Raw genomic sequence first — 20815 nt, forward strand, 5'->3', positions numbered from 1 at the left:
ATACACTCTGGATCTCTTACTGAGTAGCTGAATCAAAATATTCTGGGGAATATATGCAGAGGTGTTCAGGACGTTTCCTTCTAATATTAGCTGAAAACCAATGGTCTGCTTGTCTCTCATCTTGGACGGGATTTTTTGCTGTATTTATTTACCAAATACTTAATAGGCCCCTTCCCTTGCCTGGCCCTGGAAACGGAGATGGATAATAACAGCCCCTGCCCTCGGGCCCCTCCCAGTCTCCTGGTACAAACCACACGTGGTTAGATGGAGGTGGCAAGGGGAGTGGCAGCACGCTGTCAGGGTCTTACGGGAACCCTTAGCAGGGCGGCTACTCTGGGCTGGAGTGAGGAGTGGGTGGACAGGGGAAGGAGGTATTTGCTGGAAGAAATGACACAACCACAGTACGTGGGATAAGACATTCAGCCGGGTGAAAAGCAGGTTTGCATTACTGCGAGGTCAACAAACGGACCCAGGGATCCTACCGCAGAGGATGGGGGCTGACTGCCGATCGTGATAGCCAAGTTCAAGCTACAGCAGGGCCACATTTTTAGAGTGCTTCTGTGACAACATGGGGAATCATTTTCTCCAAACGCCGAGTATCAGGAATACCTGCCACTCAACTTCCACAGTTCACAGAGTCAAGATCTGGCCTCTGGCTGGGAAAGTATTACATGTTGGAGACATGGTTTTGCCACCACAAGCATTTGCTGTCTTGGGTGTTTGCCTAAGACCGAGGATGCAATAGGAGTGCCGCGATCCCAACCCCCAAACGCCTGTGATTACCAACAACAAAGGGTAAACCTAAGTTTTTTTAAACCAAACAATACTTGGTGGCAAATTGAATAGCATGGCTAAAGCAGATTAAAATAAAGATTAAGCCACTTACTCCTGGTGCAGTGTGTTCAAGAAACTTTTAGCTAGAGGCTCCCAAGAGAGGAGCTGGGAAAACAAAATCACGGCAAGAGGCGAGGGCAGTCCAGGTGGAGAGCGTCTGCCCTGGTCACCCTGCTCTTCACTTACAGGGAAAGCTAACAGCATAAAGAGTGCACTCGTCTTGGTGGTTTGAAAGAGGCTGATTATAATGATAAAAGATGCTGCCCCGTGGAATCCCTTAAAACATGGAACAAAACTAGTTTATGGACTGCTGCACTGAAATGTCAATGCAGGGTGCTAAACACGGTCTTTTCAGGCATTTACCCCACAATCATCTTAAAAACTACTCATCTGAACAGTGAAGAAAAAGGTGAATAGGCAAAGATTGCCACTTACCGTTTTTTTTGTTTGCTTTGGGTTTTTGGTGGGGGGGGGGGGCTTACTGGGTGGCATATGGGATCTTAGTTCCCAGACCAGGGATCCAGCCCCTGTTCCCTGCAGTGGAAGCAGAGTCTTAACCACTGGACCACCAGGGAAGTCCCGATGAGGTTTTAATTATCATGTATTTGTAGTGCTCAGATAACTTAAGCTTGAGTGCAAATTTCAGTCTACAAGTCACCTGGAGTGGCGGGGAATGAAACCTCTCTCATAGCTCGTAAGTGGCTACTCATACTACCCAAGGAGAAGGGCTTTATCTCATAAATTAAACTTCCATAAATTTAAATGCTATTAATTATATCATTAAAGTCCAAAACATACCAATGAGGCATGACTCAAAACAAAATACAGTACAAATTTATTGACTCCAATCAATCTTAGTTAAGATTTAAGCAAAGTAAACAGACAATTGGATACAAATAAGCAATGGCTTAACATTAGGTAGAAGTCCTATTTTACTATGAATTTTCAGTCCAAAAAAGCTTATTCCTAAATAAAACTGAACAATGATTTCTCTGCTGAGGCATATGACAACAAAATACACACAGTTATAAAACCACACCTGTTTTTCTTTTAGCGATAAGCATTTATTCAATGAAAATTGTGAAACAGTCTTGGATTAATGTCAATAAGAAATTATCACCTTTTGAGAATTAGTATCAACCAAGTATAACTTTGTGGAAAATCTAGACAGCACTAATAAACAACTAGAGAGCACTGAATTCAATTAAAGATTTACAGTAAAATACTTTGGTTCCCAAACGACTGTCTCTAAATGGAATTTTTAAAAAACCTGACATTGACTCATTTTTTTTCTCCTTCAGAATCTAAACACGGACCATGAGTTTTCTCCCCAGTCACGTGGCAACGTGGTGCCCTAGCACATACACCGGGACACCAAAAACTATGCAAACGCCAGACTCCTTAAAGTGCTAAAGCCACAAGAGAAAAACCTATTTGTAAAACTTAAAAAAAAAAAAAAGCCAGTGTTAAAGAACTTATTAAAGAATAAGTGCTAGCATTATTTAAATCAATAATGCTTTTCACAATTATTGCAAAAAACATCAGACACATCAGAAATTGATAAACTGACTCGTAACATTCCAATATTAATTAGTGCAATTTATAAAAAAACCTGTTATGAATGACACTATTTTTGCAGTAAGAATATGAAGATAATTTTTATTTCCTAAAGTTCCAGATTTTGGTTGTACGTACGCGCACGTGCACATACACACACACACACAGTCTGAGGGAACAAAGGCCCGCTTGGGTCAGTCCATTCCTGTCCCTCCCTCATCCGACCATCCGGTTGGCCTGAATACACCTCTTTTCTCCACCAAAGGGCACATTTTACTCCTGTCTCTGTTTCTACTCTTAGCACCAGTGGGTGCTGTGTGTGGACAAGACTACCACTGATGAAGTGCTGGGGCATATTTTTTAAGAGAAGGCTATGATGCTCTGTTCCCAAACAGAAAACCAGGAATCACATCCATCTCCCTACAAATGTAGACAACATCACTGTCGAACTGTTAATTGTGTATTTTGACAAAATTATAAACGCATATTAACCATAACTAGTTTTAATAGTGAATATTCTAGTACTCTTTAAATATTTTTACTATAAAAAATGCACACAATTTGTTACCTCCATTGCTTACTTGGATAAAAACACACTTTTCGTGGTGTTCCTCTCTCCCCCAAATGAAGAGAATGATGCAATAACAAGTTTTCAGATTAACAAATAATATATTAAAACATCTGACATTCTTTCCACAATTGCATAAAAAAGCAGGCATCCTGAATACTTACAAGGAATAATGAGCTTTCTACATTTTCAAAAATTAATTACCATCAGAAAAAAACATTTTCAAGAATATCTTTACTAGCTAACGTGTTTTAAGAAGAAAAGACCAACTTGTCTTATACCAAGTATTTGCCTACTGGCTGAGATAAACATTCTTAAAAAAAACCCTTACTGAATAAAGCAATTCCTGTCTTTCATTATTTTACATCTTAACATTTAAAATAGTTAAAATGAGTGGAAGCCTATTTTTTGACCACCAAAATAAACTCTTTCAGCCTAATGCTTTTAAGGTACAGTATAAAAAGTAATAGAAAAACCAGAACTGCATTATAAATGTTTTTGGTTCAAAATTTTATTTGAAATCTTATGTTCCTTGCCTAGACAAAAATGTGAACAAGACAAAACACTGGCGATTTTTAAAATCTAACAGATATGCAGAGCCTATATTTAGATCAAAAATATTTTTCATTAACTAACATTATTAAAAAATCTTCAAAAATGTAGCATAAAGGTTCAAGTGCTGGGATACTGAGTTTACAATGCCAAGACCCCATGTATCATGGAAGTTTAACCCACCCTCCAACAGCCTAAGCAATGATCACTCTGAAGGAGACTGTCTTCTTCTGAAGTGACAGCTACCAAGGTGTTCGGAGTAAGAAATACATTTTATAGGGAACGAATTCAATGAGCAGTCATCCACCCTGATGTTTCACAAAAAATCACATGCTTTTTGTTTTGTCTTTAAAATGCATAGATTTCTTCAAGAAAATATAAAGATGGTAATAGTCAACAACTGCACCTTAATTCTGCTCTCTCCATCACATTTAAGAACAAAACCGGGAAGTAACCGTATGTGGGGACTATTGGTAGTTCCAAATGAAAGAATAAAAGGTAAAATTTCATATGTAACTACAGTGTACAAAGTCAGAATCTTATAAAAATGCTTGTGTTTCAATAAAAAAGCAAGAATCTCTTTCCTACCACTGGTATGGAATGCAGGCAATGAGACTGATGAGTAGCCTTCTCTTCTTCGAGAGCATCAATTTAAGTACTCAGCAGATGATTTCTTAGTCACAGCAGTTGATTTTCTTATTTGGAAGAAGAGCTTGCAAAAAAATTAATAAACCTGGAGGCTGAATCCATCACTACCTTAACAGAATTTAGGGGTTTCAACAATATTTCTACTTTTATATATCTCACTTCCCCGCCCCTGCCAATGAAATAAAATTCTTTTCCTTTTGAAACACCCCACTGAACTTTGGATTACACCTACTGAAAGGCTTTGAATTACAACTTATACAAAATAGAAAAAAAAATAAAAAGAAGAAGCCCAAGCCCTATGGGCCAAAATAAGTAGTAAACACTAATTCTGGACCCTTGATAGTACTTCAAGACACATTTATGAAATATTAGGCAGTGACTTAAAGCAGAATGGTTTCACTACGGACATTTTACCACCATAAACTCCAAAAAATTCTAACAGAGATCACAAGACAAAGAGGCAGTAAAATTGATTACTGTATATATTGTTCTTGAAAAGCACATGGAGACTGCAGTGTGGCTTCTCCCTCTGCTTCAAGTCTTGGAAAGTAAACGGTAATTCGGGACTTAGAGCAGCTGTACTCCCTCCGGGGGCTTGCGATCTACGTAAATATACGTCCTGACCTTACTTGTTACACTAATGTTGTTCAATTCAAAATCTGCACCATACACTCTCTTTGTTTTCTGGCCCCAGTACACTCGGAGTTTCAATTTGTGACAGCACAAACCAGGGGAAAGCAACCACGCACAGCCCCTCGACGCTGGTCTGAATTCAGGGCCGTGATGCAGCACTTCGGATTACCGTGCCTGTCACTACCGAAGCCTTGGAAACTGACGTAGAAGGCTTCCAGAAATCTCAATGTTTTCATTTCCCCAGTCTTCCATCACTAATTATATTACATGACCCAAGAGCAAGTTTTTGTTATTTTATAAAAATCTAAGTATTTACTATTGCTGATTTAAATTTCTCACAATTTTCATATAAAAAAGTTCTAAATGACCACAAAATACCAAATATTTATTTTTATCAAGTGTCAGGATAACTTATTAAAGTTGAGGTTTATCATTTTTTATTGCTGAAGTATTCTAAGATCTTAATACTGCAAACTACTCCACTTCGTTCCGATACATTTTGGACTTAAGAACATGGCTAAGGTTTAACTAGAACTTAGGTGTCTTAATGGAATCAAAAGAGATACTTCGATAGTGTTTCACTAATTGCAAATCAGTAAGAAAAAAACCCACACACCACCTCAAGTGGAAGATTATGCTGACACCATGGAATGAGAACCATGCAAACGACCAAGAACAAATTTCAACAGTGATGAAGTCAAGTCACCCTGGGACTGTAAGGTCCAGAAGCACAGGTTTTGTGGAGTTTTTTTTTAGGTTGAGTAAGGACATTACTAGTTAATATCAGTTTACCTCAAAGTTGTATTCAAGCATAACGATTTGCAACCTTTATTATTCTTTTTTAAAAAATATTTTGTTTCTTATGACACAGTTTACGATTCAGGCTGAAACCTGGAGACCGGCTCCCGGCTCCTAAGAGGGAGAGGGCGCGGCCTTTTAGTTGTGGGTTTGCTCGTGACTCCAGAGGCTGAATGCCGTCTTGAATGTCCTATGGCAAAGTTTGCACATAAACTGTCTCTTGAACGTGATCGCGGAGAGGGGCGGCGCGTGGTAGAACAGTGTGTCTGACTCCCGCGGCGCGAACAGCTTGTCGGTGGCGGGAGCGGGGTTCTCAGGCAAGCCTGTGGGGCTGTCGGGCTCCAGGGGCTGGATCTTGGGCAGCGGCGGGGGCAGAGGGGGCGGCGAGGGGGAGCCGGTGGGGCCCGGGCCCACCTCGGGCTCCCTGTGTGCCGGGTCCTCGGCAGCCTGGGCCATGTGGGACTGGAAGTGACTCCAGAGCCGGAAGTTGGTGCGGAAGGCCTTGTTGCAGACGTGGCAGATGAAGGGCTTCACGGAGCACAGCAGCTCCTGGTGCCGCTCCAGCTGCTTGGGCGCCGGGAAGGTCTTGCCGCACTTCTCGCAGGGCCACAGGTCCTTGGGGGCCGCACCGGCCTCGGGCGCCTCCTCCTCGGCCTCCTCCGCCGGCTCCTCTTTGACCTGGATCTTCAGCGGCCGGGAGAGGCTGAGGTCTTCGGGCAGGCAGGACGAGTCCTCCGAGTCGAAGTTCACGGGCTCGGGGCCGCTGCCGCCTGCGGGGTCGTCTTTGGCGGCGGCCGCAGGGTCGGGGCGGCCAGGCTCCGGTGGGGCCTGCGGCCGGGCCGGGCCGGCAGCCTCACCGTTGAGGTCGGGCCGGGGCGGGGAGGCGCCGGCGGCCGGGGCCATGCTGTTCTGGTTGTGCACCTCCACCTGGTGCCGCCAGATGCTGAAGGCCGACTTGAAGGTGCGCATGCACTCCAGGCACGTCAGCTTGCGGTACTCGCACTTGGCCTCGTGCTCGCGCTTGAGCTCGGGCGAGAAGAACCTGAGGCTGCAGTAGGGGCACACGGTGGCCGTGCGGCACAGGCGCTCGTGGTTCCCTTGCTCTAGGAGAGAAGAGAGCTTGGCGTTACACAGGCGGCACAGGTAGAGCTCCGGGCCGCCGCCCGCCGGGCCCCCAGGGGCCGCGCGCTCCCTGGGCCTGGCGGCCCGGCCGGCCCCGAGGGCCTTCTCGCCCGGATGCATCTTCACGTGCTGCTTGAGCTGCGAGAGGAAGCGGTAGGCCTTCCCGCAGGCCGTGCACACGTAGGCGCCCTTGGCCCGGGACCGCAGGCCCCTCTTGATGGCCTGCGCGGGGGAGCCGCCGGGGCCCTGGAAGCCGGGCCGGCCGCGCCGCAGCTTCAGGATCAGGGCCTTCTTGATCTCCCGCTCCCGCACGATGTCGATCAGCTTCCTCTGGAACTTCTCATCCAGGACGGCGTGGGCGCTGGCAGCAGGGGACGGGTTCTTCACGATGCCATGCTGGGTCTGGCAGTGCGTCCACACTTTGAAGTTGGTGTGAAAGCGTTTGTGGCAGATGTCGCAGGCGTAGGGCTTCTCGGGGTTGTGGTACATGTTCACGTGCCGGTGAAGGCCGGCCGTGGATCTAAAGATCTTAAGGCAATGTTTGCATTTAAACTTTTTGTTTGGTCTGGTTCCCTCCAACTCACCGAATTCGTCTTTGCTCAAGTCAGAACCTGGGAAGTCGGCCTCAAGGAGAGGCGGGCTCGAGCCTTCCTCACGGGGGTCTCCCGGGCCCGGTGAGCCCGCGCCCTCAGCCTTGGGCTGCTTGGCTGGCGGCCTCCTGCCCGCCTGGAAGCTCCTTTTAGCCGGGAGCCGGCCGGCGTCCTGCCGGTCGTCCTGCGCCTGCAGGGCCAGGTCTCTGGTGGCGGCCGCGGCGTCCCCCACGGTGACGCGGATGATGTCGCAGGGCTCCGGGGGGCTGTGCGGCTCGGCCTTGACCCGCACCTCGGGCCGCTCTGCCGGCTGAGAGGCGCTGAAGGACCGGAGGCGGTGTGGCTGCGGGGCCGGGGCCCGGGCGTCGGGGGCCGCTGTCTCGCTCGCGTCCTTGGAGGAGAGCCTGGGAGAGAAGGCGCCCCGCACGCCCCCCGCCGCGTCGCCTGCGCCCGAGGACGAGCCCTGGGGGGGCTGCAGGTCGGCGGCGGCGGGCGCGTAGACGGGGACCTGGCTGTCCATAGACAGCGAGCGGCGGAGGAGGCTCTTGACCAGCGGGCCACTCCTGTCCACGGCCTGGCCTCCGGGCGCCGGCGCCCCGGCGGGGATCACCAGCCCCAGCCGGGAGTAGTACAGCAGGTTCCTGTCCTCGCCCGGCCCGCCGGCCCGGCCCGCCTCCTTCAGCAGGAAGGGCGTCTCCGGGGAGCCGCGCAGGGCCAGCACGGGTGGCCGCGGGCTCCGCAGCGCCAGCTCCACGGCCACGCCTTTGGGGAGCGGGGCGCTGGCGCCCGGCCTCTCGTCGGCAGCCACCCGGTCCTGCAGGGGCTTTGAAGGCGGCGCCGTGCTCCGCTTGGCCAGGCCGCCTCGGCTCGGCTCCTCAGACGGCCCGGCGAGCTCAGGGGGCCTCCCGAGGCCCGCGGGACCATCTTTCGGCCAACTCTTCTCAGCTGACGCCACATGATGTGGCAGCTCCGTGGGTTTGGGACCGGGGGCCTTACTAGTGTTGGCCTTGACCGCGATGCCGGGCGAGGGCCGGGGAGGGTGGCTCAGATCGGGTGGGTTCTGACTCGCGGTCTTCCCCTGGGCTTCGTTTCTACTTTGACAAACGATGACGCTTCTCTTTTGAGAACTGTTCTCATCGTCTTCCGTGAAGGTCTTCTTTCTGCTGGGACACGCTGGGAACGGGGCCTGGGGCGTCTTAGAAGCGATGTTGGTCAGAAAGGAGATGCCCAGGCTGTAGCCCAGTTCCTGCACGGCAGCCAGGCCGCCCTTCTCCACAAATAAAGACGAAGAATAGATGTAGTTCAACACGTTGTCAAAGGCATCTGGCTCACAGAAGTCAAGCTGGAACACAGTTTGTGACTCGTTCTCCTTATTTGTGAATAAGCTCTGGAAGTATTCACTGCTGGCAGCCAAGACGTTCTTATGCGCTCGGAACTTCTGGTCCCCCACGATGAGGAGCACGTCGCACAGCTGCCCCTTGAGGCGCTCCTCGTTGAGGGCGCTGAGGAGAGAGATGGCGTGGGCTGGGTTGATGTAATGCAGCAGCCCCTCCATGCTCGGGCTTACCTGAAAGACAAACGTACAATCACTGTGAACGCCGCCCAGGTGAGGGCTCCTCAAGGGCAGGGAGCTGTCTTCTCGCAGGCGCCAATACTTAGCAGACTGTGGCCCGACAAGAGCTTTCTCGATGAACAACCTTACTTAAATAACATGGAAAAGATAAAGACACAAGTCTCACGGCTTAAGCAGGTCATCAATCACTAAAACTGAAGAATTTTAGGAACTAAAGCCTGTGACAGGCATTTCATACCATCAGAAAGGCAGCTAGAACTTGGCGGGTATGTAGAGAAGCAATATTTGGAAAAAAGGCTTATTATTCAGGGCCCTCATCCAGCTGATGTGTAATTCTAGTCCTTACTAGCTCGGAGAGAAAGCAGGAAGTACCAAACCCCATAAAGTCCAGAATTCTGAAAGGAAAGCAGTTTTATTACTGGATGTGATTAAACACAATGTGAATTAACAGCAGGCTGTAAAGCAGAGGTCTCAAAAATAGGTAAGAATTTGGAAAATCATTTGCCAATTACTAGTGCATCAAAGTGTTTAGCAAAGAGTAGAAATATTAAAGAATAAAAAATTTTGTTTTCTTTCTTATACTAAACACCTTGCAACCCAAGTAAGTTTCTTACAAATTACACTTTCAACCATAGCCCAGTGGAAACTTTAGCCTGGATCGAAGCTTAGTTGCACTAATTCTAACCTAGGGCTTGACCTGATTCCACTGAAATGCTCCTCAAATCTAAAGGTGAGATCGAAAGGCCTAGGGGCGGGGACAGCGTCTGCTGAGAGGCTGGGGGTGAGATGCTGGCTCCTCCCTTGTGGTCAACCAGGGTCTCAGATTATCAGGTCTCTCACGTGAGACAGGTAACAACTGTGCCCTCCTTTAGGGCTGTTGCAGAAATTACACGAGCCTGTATCTCATACTTTGTAATGTGCAATTAATTTTCAGAAATTGCAGGATTAATAGACACTTAATTCAGAATAAAAGGGTCCAGAGTCACCCCAGACGAAGATGAAGCCATTTCACACAGAGACAACGTCTGACTGCAAATCTGACCCTCCCGCAGGCTGTGGCTACAGGAATGTCTCATCTCTTTGGGTTGGTTTTATAACACCACCTGTTCTTTGAAATAGTTATGACATTTATTTTTAATATAAAATGGATTCAGAGTAACTAAGACTATTTGGACAATTTTATTATCCTCTAGAGGGTGAGCCACAGATACACCGAACACGGCACCCGCACGTCTGCAGCCTCTCCTCGGGCTTCAGAGGAGCCGCCTTTGTTGTCAACCGGCCCGAGCGCGTCAGAAGAGCCTGCAGAGAAGCGTTTCCCAGGCCACCACCTGGAGTGGCCAAGCGGGGTCCCCGGTCCTCTTCGCCACCGCTCTGGCTCCTGTTGGGGTGCTGACTCCACGGACTGACGGGAGGCGCCACAGTGCTTCGGGACGATGCTGGAGCCCGTGCACAGATGGCTGCCGTGGTCAGCCTGTGCAGAGCTGCGGTTCATTCCTGCCCGGCATCATTTCACCTCGATGGGGAGTGCTTGAGAGGGAGGTTTTCCCTTCCTTCTTTTGGGGGGGGGGGTTACTCATTTAAATTTCTCCCTTAATCTACTATACTGTCTTTATAATCACACATTTATTTAGGTGCAAAGAAACCCCTGTCATCATTTACAGAGGTCAGCAAAGAAAAAAATAAGCTTATAATGCCACCCTCATAACTCGGCTGTGTTCCGAACACTATTTTTAGTGCAAACAATTTTTCACACAGCTAGTTCAGATGCTGCCACAAGGAAAAGCAGCAGAGGCAGAATCAAAGGCTTAGACTGTACTTTTCAAAAGGGTTTCTTAAAATCAATTTAGTGATTTGAAATGAACAATTAAAAAAAATGACTAGGGCAGAGTAGAAAAGGTCAGAATGTCTCAAATGCAGTAAGGCTGCCTATTATCTTGCGATGCTTGCACATGTTACATATGTACATGTCCACACGTGTAAGCGGGCCCTGGGTGGAGACGTATGGTCCTCCCTCAGTATCCGCAGGGGATGGGTTCCAGGACCCCTGCAGACACCAAAAGCCACGGATGCTCAGGCCTCTCATACAAAATGGTGCAGCGCTTGCACGTAACCTGTGCACACCCTCCCATATACTGTAAATCATCTCTAGATTCATTACAATACCTGATACGATGTAAGTGATATTTAGATAGTTGCTGGTGTGCAGCAAACTCAAGTTTTACTTTTGGGAACTACCTGGATTTTTTTTCTTTCTGAATATTTCCCATCTGTGGCTGACTGAATCCATGGATGTGAAACCTGTCGATACGGAGGACTGACTGTACAATACGTTCCTTCCTGTAGGTCACAGTTAAGACAGTTTGAAAGTCAGTGCTCCCCACTGTAAACTAGAGACAATGATGTTACTGTGAGAACTGAGAGAGAAACCCGTCATCGCTACCATTTATTCAGCACCCACGACACACTACAAATTGTACCAGAACTTCACACGCCATTCACCCATTCACTCACTCAACAAAATGCACTTGAGAAGGCTTGAAGGGCGCAAGGATGAGCTGTGAGGATCACTGGCGGAAGAGCTCACAGGCAAAGGGAAGAGCCTAGGTAACAGCAGGCCTGGGGCGGAGCTGACGGAGCTGTGGACGACGACACCGAAGGAGCCTGAGGAGACCCTGTGCAGGGCCGGGAGCCACTGGAAGGACAGCACCTTTTACCAGGGCAGCCGTCGCAAGATTCTGAGCAGAGGAATGACAACAACCTGAATTTTGTTTCAAAAAGACTCCTCTGGCTACGTTGCAAAGAGTGGACCATGGGAAAGGGTATATAAGCTGGGAAGTCAGCTAGGAGTCCACTGCAGGGATGCAGGCAGGACAGGATGCTGCCTGGACCAGGGTGGCAGCGGTGGAGGTAGACAGACATCAGGATTCCTAACGGGCTGACCGCAGAGGATGAGAGGGTGAGGGGTTAAGGGTGTCTTCAAGGTTCCCGCCAGAACTGGAAGGACGTCCTTACTTGAGAGGAAAGTTGACAGAAAAACTGGTTCAGATTTTTTCAGGAATTCAGTTTAGATATTCTAAACGGGAGTAGGAACCCGGTCATTAATGTACCCTTTATGGGCATCCTTTCCTGCTTTACTTTCCCTACAACCTTTCTTGTGCTTCCTGGGATCACTTCTCAAATAAACATCTACATCAGAATCCCTGTCTCAGGGTCTGTTTTTGGGGGAACCCAAACTAAGAAACCAAGCAACTGTGTGAGGACTAAACCAAGTGAGATTTTCTATGTCCCTGGACGTGAAGCAATACTAATTCACGTACCATCTGCTCCCTATTTCTACAGGCCAAAAAACCCCCAAACGTTTTCTCACTTTTAATTGTTCGGAAAAGTTTCCTTCTTTTTCCTCCTTCAACTTATCATGTCTATTTTTGTTCTAAGTAACTGCTTCTAATCCCTAAACCACTCTTTGAACGAAACGGGGAATTAGGGAAAAATAAATCACTGAGAGATGAGCTGTAAGAGGAATAGTCACTGTCCTTGAAAATTATTTGGAATTTAAAACTATTCATTTGACCCTAGCCATCATTCAGAGTCATTAACGAGAACTGAGAAGTGGCTGTGTCCGAATCCCTGACAACCAGTGCAGAACTCCAGGTGTTGACTTTCCATTCCATTCCCTGGACACTGACTGGACATGAATAACAGCTAATATCCGAATGCTTACTCTGCCACATACTACTGTAAACATTTTTAATGCATTACCTCAATACTTACACCAACCCTAGGAGGCAGTACTATTATCATCCCCATCTTACATTTGAGAAAACTGAGGCAACATATGGTTAAGGTTATGTGCCTGAGGCTCAAGTTTGCACAGATAATAAGCAGCAGAGCAGAAATCACACCAGGTGACCTGGCTCCGGAGGCCAAGCTCTTAACCAGCACGCCATACCACCTCTAGTCTCCTCTTTTAATTTGTACATGAACACCTGAGCTAGGCACTGCCATCATCCTTGTTTTACAAATTAGGAAACCGAGGCATCGAGAGGTCAGGTAGTGTGCCTAAGGTCACCCAGGCAGTTAACAGTGGGGCTGGGAGTCTGGCCCCTGAGCCTGAAATCTCAGTCACCACGTTACACACTTCTCATGGCTGGGCACCTGTCTAGTATGTGCTAGAACTGGCCAGACAGGGAGGATATCAGTCTAACAAGCACGGTCCTGCCTTACAGCTTGTAGTCTTGCGCGGGAACAGGACGGGTCAACCCATTACACACTCTGGTGTGCTAAGCACCAGGCGGCAGGGGGCAGAGGTCCAGATGGAGTACAGGTGATGGCGCTGGGGCCAGGTGGAGGAAGGTCAGGGAAGGCATTCGACAAAAGAAGTTTCCTGAACAAGCAGGAGTCAGAAAATGGGGGAGTCAGGAAACAGGGGAGTCAGGAAGGAAGGGTGAAGGACATGTCAAGGACAGGAACAGTGTGTCTAGCACACAGAGATAAGACCGAGTGCCCGGCTGGAGCAAAGGACACATGTAGGGGACGGCGGGTGAGGAGGCTGGGGAGGGAGTGCAGGCACCAGGCCTTGGGAGCAAGAGTAAGGCCCCTCAAGGGTCATCGGAAGGGAGTGGCCTCTCCCATCCTCTTCAGGAGCCCAGGACGAGGGCGCTGGGTGTCCGGGTGACAGGAGCAGGCACGGCAGTGCAGACTCCTTACGTTCACTTAGAGGCCCTTGCTTTTACCTTGTAATTCAATCATCAAAGCTTCACAAAGGCCCTTTCCTGGTCCAGCTGCAAAAATTATCATTTTGGACTTCTGTGTTTTAATGACACAGTAGGTGTATTTATTGAGCTTAACAACTTCATTAAAAATATAAAATGCTACAATAAGAATGCAGGCAAAAATGGGGAGAAATCACGACTGCTGAGCGCCACGAGATGATCCAGGAAGCCCTCTGTGGCTGGTGGGCATGCAGACTGAACGCTCAAACCCGTCTGCCTTTTCTGCTTTTCAGCCTCCGACAAGCCCAGCTCCAGTGCTGGAGGCACCGTCTCCTCCATAAACCTGCCGGCTCATCAAACTCCAGCCTCTCATGCCTGTCTTCCTTGTGGACTCTGAGGCCCTCTGATTCACAGAGTACAGCGCGTCGTACGTCTGAAGGCTCTCACGTGGACACGCGCTGCCCTGCGTCCCGGCCCCTCTCCCCACTGCTCGTCTCCATGAGTCCCCAGTGCCTAAGCTCCCGCTGCCACTTTGGCCATGGTGGAAACCTTGGCGCTCTTACAAGAAAAGTGGGTGAAATATGGAAGAAAAGGCCCCTTTACCATAGAAAAAGCTGGGAGGAAATGCCCCAGGAAAACCAGATTGAGAAACAGGGCTGGCCTACTTACCACTAGGACCCCTGCACACAAGTATCTTCCCAAACTGCCTGAATTGTTTCTATGTCATGCTGTTTCCTGATATTTCAAAATGAGAGAATCTTTAGGGTTAACAGTTCATGGCTGTCACTATAGCTCCATGGGAAAGACTTTCAAATTGGTTCCCTTGTCTCAAATCCTGGCTTTGCCACCTATCAGGTACGTAACCTTGTAAAGATCACGCCACCTGAGTACAAGTTTCCTCAGCCTGCTCAGTGGGGTGAACGCTGCCCGCACACAGGATTCTCACGAAGAACAAAAGGCGCAGCATGCCTGCAAGCTCCTGGTACCTACAGCGCTTCCCGTCTGCAAGCAGGCAGCTTACTTCCTCCTCCTCTTCCTTTCCTGAACATTTCCATGGTAAGACAGACATCTAAGACTAAACGTAACGAGGCATACAAAAAGTGCTGTGAGAATCCTGATTTCAGGAAGCTGTGAATTTGGCCCAGGAGTGGGAGGCTCGATGAGTGAACAGTGGAGACGGGGAGGGGAGACGGGGGACGCACCGCTCACTGGACGACTGTAACAATATTGGTACTGCGGGTCCCCCCTTCAGCATCCTACTGTAGATGCTCTTCAGAAACATGCATCTAGGAGGGCCAGGGCTTAAGAACTCCGGAAGCTCCTGGCCTGAAGTTCCAATTCCCTAGAATACAAAGCCCTTCACGAATGGGTTTCAGAAAAATTCTATCATGCCATCACCTCAAAGTCCTCAGGTACCAAGTGCTAAGAGGGGCAGGGAATTCATATCTTTAGTTAATTCAATGCAAATAATTCCCTCAAATAATTCCTACCGAAGGCAGGAAGTTAAGATTTTTAAGGAGATGGAGGAAACGTAGGCAGCTTTGGACTACAGAACATTCTGGAGATATCAACAGAAGAGAGCAAAGCAGAGCTAGACACTCAGATAAAAGACACCAGGAGGGGAACGAGGGGCCCAGAAAGGGAGGTGCGAAGGGACCAGAATACCCTCACACCAGCTGTTGAGTTTTGGAGACTCAGGTTGGTATCAGAGCTAAGATACATCATACACCAAACTTGCTCCAACCAAGACTAGCCCACAAAACCCTCACTACCAGTCCTACAGGAAAATCTCTCTTTACGTCCAAAACATTAATGTGAAACTGAACTCGGGTCACACAATCCTTTGGAATGCTGGAGACTATTTGGTCCTAACCGTGACACTGGGAAAAAGAAGGAATGCATGTAACACAAAGCAAACACTTCGTTAGAAAAACACAGCATCTGCATTTGACTTCGGAATACAAACATACACACCGCTTACCCCCAAACCCTCTCCTCTGGATGTAGCCCTGACCCTCTCCGTTTGATTGTACCATGAGATGGTGACAGGAAGTCGGCTCTGAGTTTAGGTCTTATCACGGCTCCCTTGGACACAATGCAGATATCCAGACATCATCTAAAGCTCCTCGGATTTCAAAGCTGGCCTCGCTGACCTGACCCCTCATGAGCAGGGAGGTCACTCCCTGGGATCCCATCTCATCACACGTTCAGTCTCCCCAGGGGAGGTCTGATCTGGCCCACGGCTGTGGGCTGTGCCACACCCAGCAGAACAACGCACCCCAGGTAACAGAGCAGCCTCTTGTTTTGCTCCTCCCACCGGGGCGCCTCCGTCCTGCTCAGGGCTGGGCACACAACCACCGCCAGGCCCGTGAGAAACTTTCTCCTTTGGAACATGGGCTGAGAACAACAAAGGCAGCAGCGAGCAGAGCTGATTCACCTCAGCCCGGGCCTGCAAACGCAGCCTGCAGTGCCCGCCACACAGCTACCTTGGGTTTTGTCCTTCCTGGCCCAATTCTTTGTCTTTTCCTTCAACCTCAAGAGTAACCCTCTACCTTTAAATTTCTTTTTCTATTCAAGCTGGCCTGTCAGTTTCTGCTCTTGCTATTAAAGGACCCAAATAATGTATTTCCACGCGGTATTCATCCTCCCTATCATACCCCCAAATCCAGCGTTTACAATACTGCTGCTAGACTAGCTTCCTGAACCAGAGGTCTGACCATTCACTGGATGCCCGCATTACATATTACTCCTTCTAATTCATCTTATTTACTGAGCTCCTGTTATGTGCAAGGCACACCTAGACACACGTGAAATGCAGCGGTGCACAGGACAGACAAGGCCCCCCTTTGTAGTGGGGTAGACCAGATAATGAACAAGGAAACAAATGAAAGGACCACTTCTGTCTGTGCTGAGAGCTACAATGGAAATAAACAGGGAGCGAGGACTGGAGGAGGAACAAGGGTTTGGAGAGGATGGTCAGGAAATGTCTCAGTGTGACAGTTCAGCTAAGACCTAAGACCTGAGTAAAAAGAAATAAAATGATAAAAAAAAGATGGTTCTCCCTTGGGTTAAAATGTGATATTTTAAAAACACGGACATCAAGGCTCTGGTTTCAAACTACTTTTTAAAATTTTCAAACTAAATTCCCTTATCTCCTTGTGATAACTTCCTGCTTCAGAAGCTCTGTCCCTGAGACACAACCCGCAGGTCTCACTTCTCCCATCACCCAACCTGCAATGTCCCAGACCCCTGCTAACCCCTCCCCTGACACCACTCAGCTGAACATTACTCACCCTTCAGAGCTCAGCTCATGGCTGTTTCCTCCACTATGCCTTCAGTCATGGGCTGGAATGTTCCCCACGACTCCTATGTCGAAGTCCAAACCCCCAGCCCCTCAGAATGTAAGCGTATTTGGAGACAGGGTCTTCTAAGAGATCCTAAGTTATAATGAGGCCTTAAGGGTGGGCCCTAATCCAACACGACCTGTCCCTGTAAGAGGTGGAGATGAGGACACTGAGACAGAGACCGTGTGAAGACAGAGATGACTGACCACAAGCCGAGCAGAGGCCTCAGGAGAAATCAACCCTGCTGGAGCCTTCACCTTGGACTTCTGCACCCCAGAACTGTGGGAAATACACTTCCGGTGTCAAGGCCCCCGATCTGTGGTGCTCTGCTATGGCAGCCCCAGCTAACTAATACACACACCGTCCTTGAGCATGCCAGCTTATAACGAGCAAACACCTTTCCGCTCCAGTACTACAGAGGGACACCATTTGCACCAGGTTTATTCAGTGCCGTATACTGTTAGTTGTCTGTCTCCCCAGCAGAACTGTAAGCTATTGAAGGACTAGGAATCTATTTAATGTCTTCTGACAGTCTTCACAATGCCAAACATGGTATCTTACACAACAAGAAACACTTGTTGATTTTCCTGTACTCTGACACTCTAATTAGATGCAGGAGTGGAAACAGTGCCTTTTATTTGTTTTCCTAAAGCAGAGCTGGTCCCACCAGTGCCCTTTAGAATACTACATTGATTTTCCTACTCCTCCCTAGATAATCCAAACTCTATCGGCTGGCATGCAAGAGTCTTCATATTCTGATCACAACTCATCTCACCACCCTTACCGCACAGCATAAGGGTGAGTATCTACCCTACAAACCTGCACACTCACTTTCCACCGACTATCTTACCTTTCCTTTACTTGGCTAACTCCCACAGAAAGATCCAGCTCAAATGTCACCATCTCTACGAAGCTCTAGTGCTGTGCTCCCTGGCCAGTAGCTCAGCCATCTAAGCTACAATACTTCATCTTCTCTGCAATATCACGAATATTTTGAGTGATCTGCCTTTATAGCTACCCTCTCATGACAATTCAGAAAAGGAAGAACCCTTGTTTTCATCTGTGTATTCCTAATGCTTAGTGCAGGCCCAGCAGGTGCCTACTGGGCAGAGAGAGAAACCATCACTAAGGCTGGAGACCGGAGCTGGCTCACCTCTGCTGCTCCAGCATCTGGCACAGGGCACGGCATGTGGCAGGTGTCTTTGTTTTTTGCACGAGCGCGTGTGGCCTTAATTCCTACTGGACGATGACTCCCAACTCTGTATCCCTGCTTAGGCTTCTCACTACTCTTCCATCACAGGACATCCCTCTTGTCCAGGATGGTACACACATGTGACCCTACCCTCTACCCCCACATGTGCTGGTCCTCACATATTCCCTATTTAGTTTGGGGTGCTGCCAGCCAGTAGGTCTCCCAAACTGGAACCTCTTCCCCTTCCTTTCCAGCCAGTGACCACAGCCTGTCAAGCCTTGCTCATAAACGGCTCTAGAATCTGCTCTCCGCATCCCCCCATTGGCTTTGGGCCAAACGAAATGGTTCCTCCAGGCATCCCCCTTCACCCAGACTCTCTCGGCAGCCTGGTCCCTCTTTTGTTGCCTACCACACGCCCTGCCATGAACACTGTTAAGTTCCTCAAGGACGGGGGTCATGTCCTCTTCAACTTTCATTTCCACAGAATGAAGCACACTCTACATCGAAGTGTTAACATGAAGAATGAATTAAACATAGTTATCTTTAAGTAAAGCAGTGCTCCAAATTTCTACTTTCTTTTTACCTTCGATATTCAGCGGTACTCAAATTTAAACGTAATGACTTAGTCATTAAAGGGATGAAGGGTTTCCGCCAAGCACCTAAGTTTTCAAAGACAACTGTCAACGAGAGACCTTTCTAAAAGGGATGAACCCACTTTCCTCCGAACAAGGAACCAGCACACTGCTGGCTGCTACCGATGACTCGGGGTCACCGGTATGAACAGTCATGGGCTCTGCTGAAGAGGCCGGTGCCCTCGCCTGCTAGGCGTGAGCGGGGGCTGGGCGCTCTCGCACGAAGACCCCCATGCTGCTGGACCCTGCCGGGCAAGCCCGCTGGAGACCCTGCCTCTAAAACCGCCCGCCCGCTAACGTGCTGCCGCAGCGGCTTCCTCCGGAACCGCGCAGCCAGCCGGGGGAAGGGCCAGGGTCGCGGGGCGCTCCTGCGGTGCAAGGCATGCAGTCCGGGAAGCGGCTCGTGAGCTCGCTCCCGGCAAGCGCTCTGGGCGGTACGAGAAGAGACCTCGGGGACTCCGGCCAGCGGAGGTTCCCGGGCGGGGGTCTGCGGCGCGGCCGCTCGGGACCCGGGACCCCCTCCCCCCCCCCGCCTCCGGCAGAGGCGCTCGCGGCCAGCGGCGCAGAGCCGGGGCCACGGGTCCCCCCGGGGGTCTGCGGCGCCCGGCCAGCAGGTTGGGCAGGGAGAGCGGTCCCCTCGGGTCGCCGGGCGGAGGCGCCGGCGGCCGCCAGGCGGGGCTCGAGGAGCGGCGGGGCGGGGGCGCGGGCCGCGGCAGGTGCAGGGCCCCCCCGCCCCCCGGCCAGCCTCCACGCCGGCCCGGGACGAAGCACGCGCCCGCGGCCGGAAGGCGCCCCAACCGCCCGGCGCGGGGGCGCCCGGCCCGGCGAGGGGAGCCCAGGCGGGGACGGAGCGTGCGCAGTGGCGAGGGCGAGGCCAAGTGCGGGCACGGAGCATGCGCGGTGTGAAGGCACGCGCGGCTACGTGGGAGCCCGGGGCATGCGCGGTGAGAGCCGGGGCCGGCGCACGCGCAGCAGCGCTGCGAGCCCGCAACCCGCCGGCGGAGAGAAAAAGGAGGAGAGAAATCACCTCAGAGTTACGTCAGGAAGGGCCGCGTTTTGCGGGGAGGCTGTGGGCTCCCACGGGCCCCGCAGTTCTGCCAGGGCGAGGGGCGTGACAGTCACTCACCGGTCTTCAGCCCCGAGGCAGACGCCGGGCGCCTTTCCGCTCACACTCGGCTCGCGCGCGCCGCAGCCGCCGCTGCCGCTGTGATTCCATCCATCTTGAATTTGACGTCATCCCACACCAGGGATGAGGTCATCGCAGGCAGCGCTCGTCACGTGCGCGGCGCTGGGATTGGCTGTCGGGCGCCGGGGGGCGGGGCGCGGGCGGGGCGCGAGCGGGGGCGGGCCTGACGGCCGCCGGGTCGCCGCCGCCTCGCCGCCGCGTCCCCGCGCGCGCCTCCCGCGCGGCGTCCCCCTGCCCCCGCCCGCGCCCGCGCCCGCCTCGGGCCGAGGTCCGCGGGGGCGCTGAGGCGAGGCGGCGGCGCGGCTGCAGGCGCGGGGCGAGCTCGGCCCCGCCGGCTGCCCCGGTGGGCTCGCCGGCTGGGGCCCCTCCCGGCCGGGCGCCGGGGGCCGCGCGGGGCTGACCGGGGGGTGGGGGGGGGGACGGGCACCGGCCTCCGGCCTCATCCCGCGGGCGGCCGCGGGCGGAGTCGTCTGCCCTTCACAGGCAGGGGCTCCGGCGGCGCCGGGTCTCCCTCGCCGCCGGGTCTCCCTCGCCGCCTCGTGGACTGTCGCGCTCTTGCGCGAACGGTGCGAGCCGTCGGTTGGCGAGCTCGCCTCCCGCGCGTCCGGAGCCAGAAAGTCAGCGACAGGGACGCGGGGCTGCGCGCGCGAGCTCCGGAGAGAGGCTGCCTTAGGCAGGGCGCGCGGGACGCCTGGACGTGCTCCGCGAAGCCGGGCGGAGCGGGGGCGGCGGGGCAGGAGAGTGCCTCTTCTCTTTGCTTTTCGGTGGCGCGTGTGTGTGTGTGTGTGTGTGTGTGTGTGTGCGCGTGCGTGCGTGTCTGTCTGTCTCCCCGGGCACGCGGGTTCCTAGTGCGCAGACCGGGGATCCAGCA

At 51.1% G+C, this 20815-nt stretch overlaps 1 protein-coding gene across 7 annotated transcripts; it reads right to left on the reverse strand.

Moving 5' to 3' along the window:
- Positions 1 to 1646: 1646 nt before the first annotated feature.
- ZBTB21 (zinc finger and BTB domain containing 21) lies at positions 1647 to 19990 on the reverse strand. 7 transcript variants are annotated; one of them, XM_057697049.1, is made up of 3 exons: positions 18710 to 19586; positions 16884 to 17079; positions 1647 to 8869 (listed from the first exon to the last, which is right to left on the reverse strand). In XM_057697049.1, exon 3 carries the CDS (start codon positions 8855 to 8857, stop codon positions 5729 to 5731), a length of 3129 nt encoding a protein of 1042 aa, XP_057553032.1. In that variant the 5' UTR covers positions 8858 to 8869; positions 16884 to 17079; positions 18710 to 19586; the 3' UTR covers positions 1647 to 5728. The 7 variants fall into 7 exon arrangements, with proteins under 7 accessions (XP_057553032.1, XP_057553035.1, XP_057553031.1 ...); XM_057697052.1 differs by lacking the exon at positions 16884 to 17079 and adding an exon at positions 11114 to 11265 and having other exon boundaries at positions 18088 to 19586; XM_057697048.1 differs by having other exon boundaries at positions 16884 to 17017; positions 18088 to 19586.
- Between the last annotated feature and the right edge of the window lie 825 nt (positions 19991 to 20815).

The sequence above is a fragment of the Hippopotamus amphibius genome, chromosome 10, assembly GCF_030028045.1.
Source record: "Hippopotamus amphibius kiboko isolate mHipAmp2 chromosome 10, mHipAmp2.hap2, whole genome shotgun sequence".
In the NCBI taxonomy this organism is placed as follows: Eukaryota; Metazoa; Chordata; class Mammalia; order Artiodactyla; family Hippopotamidae; genus Hippopotamus; species Hippopotamus amphibius.

Bases quoted from the DNA above. Each gene is read 5' to 3' on its own strand.
- ZBTB21 (XM_057697046.1), bottom strand. From the start codon at position 18,123: ATGCCGTGCCCTGTGCCAGATGCTGGAGCAGCAGAG. The intron at 8,870-18,087 runs GTGAGCCAGCTC...TTTGTCTTTCAG, and splicing joins CAGATGCTGGAGCAGCAGAG to GTAAGCCCGAGCATGGAGGG.